This window comes from Nicotiana tomentosiformis, chromosome 8, assembly GCF_000390325.3.
Source record: "Nicotiana tomentosiformis chromosome 8, ASM39032v3, whole genome shotgun sequence".
Taxonomy (NCBI): domain Eukaryota; kingdom Viridiplantae; phylum Streptophyta; class Magnoliopsida; order Solanales; family Solanaceae; genus Nicotiana; species Nicotiana tomentosiformis.
In genome coordinates this window covers 111,955,823-111,964,942 of record NC_090819.1, presented here as the reverse complement: position 1 = coordinate 111,964,942, position 9,120 = coordinate 111,955,823, and the positions used below count along the sequence as shown (strand labels likewise).

The window sequence follows — 9,120 nt, the reverse complement described above, 5'->3', positions numbered from 1 at the left end:
TCATCCCCCCCAGTGTTCAAATGCGAAGAATGCGAATTGGAACACTGGAAGTCTTGTGTCTTCAAAGATCCCACCAATGAATTGTTAGATAATCCTTAACTCGGTAACATACCTTACTTCCCCTTAGGAATCCATGTTATCGAACAAGAATATCTAACAATCCTCTAGTGGTTTGTGCTCGTGAATGATCGGGTAACCTCTGTTCGATAGCAAACTTAACTTCCCAGTGGGAATTTGCTATCGAACCAAAGATTATCTAATTGTCCCCGAGTTGAAGCTTGTTTGTTTTCCTTGCTATCAAAGGTCTTATTACTGTTGTCTTCACAGTATGCTTTCTATCGCTGCCTTATTAAAAACCTTGCCAGAAATATCCAATTGGGACAAAAACTAAACGAAGGGAAAAAGAGTGCAGCACATACTTTCTGTTTGAGTAATGTTCATCAGCAATAATATCTTTTGAGGTGTACCACATTCCAGTTGCTAGGCAACTTGTCTCCATTGTGGTTCTCCAACTCATTTGAACCTTTCCTAGTGATAGCTGGAATCCGGTAGGGACCTTCCTACATTGGACCTAGCCTTTCCGCGTTAAGCTCCCGAGTATTTTGGGTTACTTTCCTGCTAACCAAATCACATACTTTGAAATAACGGAGGTTGGTTCTTCGATTATAATATTGCTCCATTCTCTACTTTTGAACTTCCATTCTTACACGCGTTAAGTCCCTGCATTCTTCGAGCAGTTCCAAGTTGATTAACATTGCTTCGTTGTTCGATTCTTCATCTTCCCGAAAATATCTCAAAGTAGGTTCGCCCACTTCCATCGGGATTAGGGATTCAGCACCGTACACAAGGGAAAAAGGAGTTTCTCCTGTGCTCGATTTGGCCATTGTTCGATAGGCCCATAGAATCCGGGCAATTCTTCGGGCCATTTGCCTTTTGCTACTTCCAACTTTTTCTTGAGGTTTTGAATAATCACTATGTTTGTTAACTCAGCTTGATCGTTTGCGCTCGGATGATAAGGAGAAGATGTGATCCTCTTTATCTTTAAATCTTCGAGGAACTTTGTAACTTTTGTACCGATAAACTATGGCCCATTGTCACATGTTATCTCTTTTGGTATTACGATCCTACAAATTATATTTTCCCACAGGAAATCCACCACTTCGCGTTCTCCGATCTTCTGATAAGGACCTGCTTCCACCTATTTAGAAAAATAGTCAATCAGAATTAAAAGAAACCTTACCTTTTCGGGAGCTGGTGGCAGTGGTCCGACGATGTCTATCCCCAATTTCATGAACGACCATGGGGACAGAATCGAATCTAAGGGTTCTTAAGGTTGGTGTACTAGTGGTGCGTAGCGTTGGCACTTATCACATATTCGTACGAAGACTTTGGCATGTTGTTCCATGCGAGGCCAGTAATATCCTGCCCATACCAACTTTAGCACAAAAATATATGCGCCCGAGTGATTGCCGCATCTCTCTTCGTGGACTTCTCTCATGACATAATTAGCTTCTGACGCTCCTAAGCACCGGGCCAGCGGGCCTTGGAAGGATTTTCTATACAATTGGCCTCTCTTGAAGTTATAACATGCAGCTTTGGCGGGTAACGCCCGTGATGCTTTGGGGTATTTGGGAAACTTCCCGTGCTCGAGATAGTCGATTATTTCATTTCTCCAGTCCCAGACCAGACTAGTCGAATTTACCTTATAGTAACCATTCGTATCCAGGACTGAGTTCATCAGTTTCACTACCGTCCCGGACTCCGATCCCTTCTGTCGACGATCCTAAGTTAGCTAATGCATCCCCTTTTGCGTTATCCTCACTCGGGATATGAGTAATTGACCATTCCCATAATCGTGCCAAAAGAACTTGGACCTTTACCACGTATTGTTGCATACGTTCTTCTTTGGTATCAAAGATCCCGTAGACCTGATTTACCACCAGCTGTGAGTCACATTTGATTTCAATAACCTTGGAATCAAGTCCCCGGGCAAATTCGAGCCTTGCAATCAAAGCTTTGTACTCTACTTCATTGTTAGTTAAAAGGATCGTTCTGATGGCTTGCCTTAAGGTTTCCCCCAAAGGAGTGATTAAGGCTATTCCGAGTCCAGACCCTTTTACTTTAGAAGCTTCATCCGTAAATAAAGTCCAAAGCCCCGATGTCGATTCTAATACTATTACTGCCTCTTTGGTCGCCAGAGGAAGTAGTGCAGGACTGAAATCGGCCACGAAGTCAGCCAAGACATGTGACTTAATTGCAGTACTTGATTTATATTCTATGTCGAACTCACTCATTTCGACGGCCCATTTGGCCAATCTACCGAGAGCTCGGGTTTATGGAAGATGTTTTGCAAAGGAAAATTAGTCACCACAGCTATCGAGTGGCCTTGGAAGTAGGGCCTCAGCTTTCGAGCGGAGACTACGAGAGCTAACACCAGTTTTTCCAAATGTGGGTAGCAAGTTTCTGCTCCCGTTAAAATTTTGCTAGTGTAATGAATGGGAAATTGCGTACCTTTGTCCTCTCGGACTAAAACTACACTTACCGCAACTTCTAAAACCGCGAGGTAGACTAGCAATATTTTACCTTCTTTTGGTTTTGAGAGCAATGGAGGGCTTGATAAGTACTTCTTCAGGTCCCTCAGAGCTTGCTGGCACTCCGGTGTCCATTCGAAATTATTTTTCTTTTTGAGCAATGTGAAGAAGCGATGACATTTTTCTGACGACCGGGAAATGAACCTGCTCAAAGCTGCTAATCTTCCTATGAGCCTTTGGACTTCTTTTACAGTCGACAATTGATCCGGGATATCCTTTATGGCCTTGATTTTGTCGGGGATTACCTCAATTCCCCTTTATGAGACCAGAAATCCCAGAAACTTACCAGAACTGACCCCAAAGGCGCACTTCTCGGGATTAAGTTTCATGTTATGCTTCCTCAGGATGTCGAATGTTTCTTGCAAATGCTTAAGGTGGTCACCTGCATTCAAAGACTTAACGAGCATATCGTGTATATAAACTTCTATAGTCTTTCCTATTTGCTTTTCAAACATCTTTTTTACCAGCCGTTCATAAGTGGCTCCGGCGTTTTTCAACCCGGAGGGCATCACATTGTAACAATATGTACCAAAATTCGTTATAAACGAAGTCTTTTCTTGATCTTCCGGGTTCGTCTTGATTTGGTTGTACCCGGAATAAGCATCGAGGAAACTCATTAACTCGTGCACTGCCGTGGCATCAATCATTTGATCGATATTTGGTAGTGGGAACGAGTCTCTCGGGAATTCCTTATTAAGGTCTTTATAATGCAAAATTTATTGTTCTTCTTCGGAACTACTACTACATTGGCTAGCCAGTCCGGATATCTTACCTCTCGGATCGAACCGATATTAAGCAAGCGGGTTACCTCTTCTTTGACGAATTTATTCTTGGCCTCGGCAATAGGGCATTTCTTTTGTCTTACCGGAGGTACGTTGGGATCAAAACTCAACTTGTGCACGGCTACTTCCGTCGGGATACATGTCATATCCTTGTGCGACCATGCAAAACAATCGACATTAAATATAAAGAATTCAATAAAACTAGACCTGAGCTTCGGGTGCAGTCCTATCCCCAAATGGAATTTTCTTTCTAGGAATTCTTCGAACAATGCAACTTGCTCCAGTTCCTCCGCTGTGGACTGCGTTGCGTTCGTCTCTTCTAGAACTTGGAAATATCTTGGTACCAGATAATGTTCTGATGACTCTGCTCCCGGGCTAACTTCTTCTAGCTCGGGAATAGGTGCCGGTTCCTATAATTGCTCTGTCGTGCGCTCCTTCCCTTTGCTACTGGAAACCGAAATTGCATTCATCTCTCTTGCTGCCGGTTGATCACCTTTTATCTGCTTGATTCCTTCGGGCATTGGAAACTTCAACAATTGGTGATATGTTGAGGGTACAACTTCCATCCCGTGTAACCATGGACTTCCCAGGATGATATTGTATCTCATGTCAACATCTACTACTTCAAAGAGAGTTGTTTTTATTACTCCTTCAGCGTTCGTGAGCAGCAAAATCTCTCCCGGGGTCGTCACGCTCGCAAGGTTGAATCCAACGAGAAGCTTTGTTACCGGAATAATGCTTCCGGTGAGTTTAGCTTGCTCCAATACTCTCCATTGTATGATATTAGCCGAACCTTCTGGATCCACTAGAACACACTTAATCTTAAAATCCAACACATTTAAAGAAATTACCAGTGCATTTTTGTGTGGTAACAGCAATCCGTCTGTGTCCTCCTCCGTGAAAGTGATATCGTCTTCCCGGAGTCTTTTACTATGAGTTATTGATACTTTCGTTTTCTTCGCTCCCGAAAAGGTGACCCCGTTAATCTCATTCCCTCCGAAGATCATATTGATCATTTGGCGTGGGGGTTCTTCTCCTGCTTTTGAAGATTCCGCGTTGTCTCTGTTAAGACCATAATTATTCTTAGCTCGGTCACTCAAGAATCCTTTGAGGTGACCATTCTTCAATAGTGTTGCCACCTCTTTCCGGAGGTGTCGGCAGTCCCCTGTTCGGTGTCCGTTCATCCCATGGTATTCACACCATAAGTTGTGATCCCTCTGGCTGGAATCAGATCTCATAGGTCTCGGGAATCGTGCTTCTTTAATATTTCTCATGGCTGGCACCAAATACACTATACTGACGTTGAAGTTATATTCCGATAACTTGGGGTAAGAAGGATCCCGATACCCCGACTTCTCTTTATCTTGAAGCGATCTATAGTTTCAACCACGAACGGTCCCTCTATTAACGATGAACTTGTTTGCTGCCCGAACGTTTCTGCCATAGCCTTCGGGCTGCTCGTAAGGCAAAAACCGGCCCCTCAAAGTCTGTATGTTCGCGTCATAGTGTTCCTTTAATTTTTCTCTGCTCTTCTCCCGTCCCTTGGCCGATGATGTAGAACCGACCTGGTCATCTTTGATCCTTATCTTTGACTCGTACCGGTTGTGGACATCTGCCCTAGTTGTTGATTAAAACTCAAGCAGACTCTCCTTCAGCTTCCGGGAAGTGTCTGAGCTTCTTGGATTCAATCCTTTGGTGAATGATTTAGCTACCCATTCATCTGGAACAGCCGGGAGCAACATTCATTTTTTATGGAATCGGATAACAAAGTCTCATAATAATTTGGATTTTCCTTGTGCGATCCTGAATATGTCGGCCTTCCGAGCTTGTACTTTTCTGGCCTCGACATGAACCTTCATGACAGAATCCGCTAGCATATCAAAGGAATCTATGGAATGCTCGAGTTTCTCCAAATTTCTTTAACAACACATATTCAATTTCGTGAGGAGCTAAATTATTTCCTTTTACCGTCGTTGTGTAGGTGGTAATATGCTCATGCGGGTCTGAAGTCCATCATACTATGGCATTTCAGGCATTTTGAACCGCTTTGTGATTAGTTCTGGCACCGCACTCGGCTTATACGGCAATTGAGTATACTTTTTCGAGTCCGGGCCTTTCAATACTGGTGGTGCACTTGGGATCTAGTCCATGTGGGCGTTTACTTCCCTCAAAAATCGTAAAAGTTCATTCTTGAATGGGTCGATCTCGTTGTTGAGACCGGGTCCGTTCCCCCCAGCCCCGTCGGAGCCAACTTTACCCACGGGAGTTTTGTTGTCGACTCTCTGTGTTGTTTGGTTTGCTGGAACACCAGGAGGAATTGGATCTTGTCTGTTTTCATTATTCGAAGCCCCCAATAGTGCATGTTTCAGCTCTGTCACAACCTTATCTTACCGCGTGAGATGGCCTAGAATGATCGTCTGTTGCTCTTGCAGGACCCTCACTGCATTCACGACATGCTCCTCATCAGCATCATCGGGAGTTATCTTCCGAACCTGTCGAGTTTTCTGCCTGTCATGCACCGACGTGACATCATTTCCCCCATTGCGGGTGTCACTGATTGAATCCTCGAAATGAGTCTGATCCCCTCGAATTTCGGGGTTGTACGTGTTGTTAACAGTGTTATCTCCATTTTTTGTGATTTTTTCTAAGACAAAATAATCAAATCACGTTAGCAAAAAAAGTAAGGATCAATTTAATTGAATGGCTGTCAAGGCCCCACGGTGGGCGCCAAACTGTTACCCGTAAAATGGTACAGTTGAATTTATACGTGATTTTTAGACAAGTAAACTAATTTGATCCTGAAATAATGCGATAATTGAAGAAATGTACAATACTTAGCCTTAAAATATAGATGAAAGAGCAGAGATGATAGTTCCGAAAACAAGGTTTTCGGGTACAACAATGATGAGATCAAAAAGCGAAAAAGTAAAATTATATTAAGCTTTGTATAGAATGCAGTGTAAGTTTAGCCAGAAAACCCGTATCCTCTACAATGATAATTGGGCTCACTATTTATAGCTGTGTCTAGGGAAGGAGGTCCTAGGATCGTGCCCTCCTTTAATGTCGATTATGAGGATCATTGATGAAGATGTAACGGTGAATATAAATGCCAAATTCTCTGTAACGGACTGTCGCTCTTAATGCTGCAGAATATTCCTTATTAAATACTACCAGGCGCAGAGCATTTAATACACCTTTATGAACGTTATCCCTTCCGGTGACAAGCAGAATGGATGTGTTCGGTCTGCGGCCATTCCCGTCTAGGGTGTCACGTGTCTTTCCTTTAGATGACCACGTGTCATATCATATTTCATCCTATACAATACCCATAAGCAATATCCCGAACATAAAATTTTTTGTTTCAAGTCTCAAGGGGGGATCATCTCCGATATAGCATTGTTATGTGAGACTATGTATAAGAACCTTGATTTTATCAACGAAACTATTATGGGCGTCCAACTATTAATTAATTAGTGGGTTTGGATTTTTCAATACAAACTAAATATTAGATTAAAAGAATGTAATATAAGTGAATCTTATTGTTGATAGCTCTCTTAGCTTACAAGCCTTACATGTACTACAGGTGACAGCTATTAGATTGTTTTGTGACAATCAAGTTGCCTCACACATGGTATGCACCTACATGTATTAAAATCAATTTTTTTTTAGGTGAACGCATAACCTCAGAAGATTTAGTCACTTGTGTTTTTAGTAAACATCATCAGTTGGCTGCTTTTTAACAAAGTCAATGGAGTTTAAGAATTTCATAGTCTACTGGGCAAATTAGGCATGTGCAACCCGCACACTATCGTAAGAGTTAGAGCAGGACCCAATATTTAGAATAGGACACAATTGTGTTAGGTTCGAAAAAATCAAGTGTCATGCGAAAGCTAGTAAAGCAAACATTCAACGATGATAATTCAGAAAACATAAAATAAATATACCAAAAGAGACACAAACATTTAACGTGGTTCGGTCAATTGACCTATGTCCACAGGCGGAGATGAGCAATCCACTATATAAAAGAGAGTACAAAATATCAAAAGAACAAACTCATGAAGAGGCATGCACAAGTGACACATTAACACTTGTCCTGTAAATTTCTCCCTCCTAAACAAGACTCTCAAACCCCTTATGGCTCCATTGTGGATGCTACTGAATGAGAAGGAAGGATCCTCAATTTATAGAAGTCCGAATATTTTCCTACAAGAAAAGGGACTAGCCAAATATGAGAAATTTATCATTTTCTTTTACAAGAAGGAAAACTCAAATTGAAAGGGCAACATATTTATCATAATTGAGTTTTTCTTCTTATAAAAGAAAATTAAAAATCTTCCATATTTGGCTAGTCCCTTTTCTTGTAGGAAAAGGTTTGGACTTCTATAAATCTAGGATCATTCCTTTCCCATTCAGTATCATCCACATTGCAGCCATAAGGGATTTGAGAGTCTTGTTTAGGGGAAGAACTTTACGGGACAAATGTTAGTGTGTCACTTGTGTTTGCCTCTTCGTGAGATTGTTCTCTCAATATTTTGTACTCTTTTTTATATAGTGGATTGCTCATCTCCACCTGTAGACATAGATCAATTTACCGAACCATGTTAAATATTTGTGTGATCTTTTGGTATATTTCTCTTATGTTTTCTGATTTATCGTCGTTGAAGGTTTGCTTTATTAACTTTCGCATGACACTTGATCTTTTCGAACCTAACAAGCGGGTTTTACGGAATAGAGGTGAATATGAGAAAGATGGTATATTTAAGTGGAAGTAATTATAATGTTTGAAGAAGTAAAATGAAAGACTTGTTGTTCGTGAAGAAGATACATCTACCCATCTTTGCAGCTCATAAACCCGAGAGTATATCGGATGAAGATTGGGATTTCGACCACCAGCAAGTAGGTGGATATATACGACAATGGGTTGAAGATAATATTCGCAACAATATTGTGAATGATACACATGCGAGGTCATTATGGAAAAAGTTAGAGACTCTTTATGCTTCAAAGACTGGAAACAACAAGTTGTTCCTGCTAAAGCAATTGATGACCTTTAAATACAAGGAGGGCAACCCTATACTTGATCACATAAATAATTTTCAGGGCGTCCTTGATCATCTGCCTGGAATGGGAGTTACTTTTGACGATGAGATACATGGACTTTGGCTTCTTAATACTCTACCTGATTCTTGGAAAACTCTTCGTATTTCTTTGACAAATTCAGCTCTTGGTGGTAAGGTGACCATGGAATATGCTAAGAGTGGTGTGTTAAAGGAGGAAGTAAGGGGAACATCTCAGGGTTCTTCCTCACAAGCAGATGTTTTGATTACAGAAGACCGGGGGAAAGATATTACAAGAGGTTCGAGGAGCATATGTAAAAGTAGAAGAAAGTCAAGGTCCAAATACTATAATATTACGTGCAACCCCTGTGGCAAGAAAGGGCATATCAAAAGATTCTACCACAAGTTGAAGCAAGACATTAAGAAGGGAAGAAAGTTAAAAATAACGAGAACAATGTTGTTGCTATTGTTTGAAATGGCCTTCTTTTTGCTTATGATGAAAACGTCATCAATTTGGTATCCCATGAGACGAGCTGGATAGTAGATTCTCGAGCTACTTCACATGTCACACCAAGAAAAGACTTTTTTCTCATCTTATGCTCCTGTTGATTCTGGAGTGTTAAAGATGGGTAATGCCAATGAAGTTAAGGTGTTTGGTATTGGCACAGTTTGTTTGAAAACTAATAATGG

General features: G+C 41.3%; 2 protein-coding genes across 2 annotated transcripts; both read right to left on the bottom strand.

Annotated features, from left to right (window-relative positions):
* Positions 1-1,703: 1,703 nt before the first annotated feature.
* On the bottom strand, positions 1,704-2,294 carry LOC138897999 (uncharacterized). The gene has a single exon (XM_070184030.1). The coding sequence runs from the start codon at positions 2,292-2,294 to the stop codon at positions 1,704-1,706; it is 591 nt and encodes a 196-aa protein (XP_070040131.1).
* Positions 2,295-3,783: 1,489 nt separating this feature from the next.
* On the bottom strand, positions 3,784-4,647 carry LOC138897998 (uncharacterized). Its single transcript, XM_070184029.1, has one exon. It carries the CDS (start codon positions 4,645-4,647, stop codon positions 3,784-3,786), a length of 864 nt encoding a protein of 287 aa, XP_070040130.1.
* Between the last annotated feature and the right edge of the window lie 4,473 nt (positions 4,648-9,120).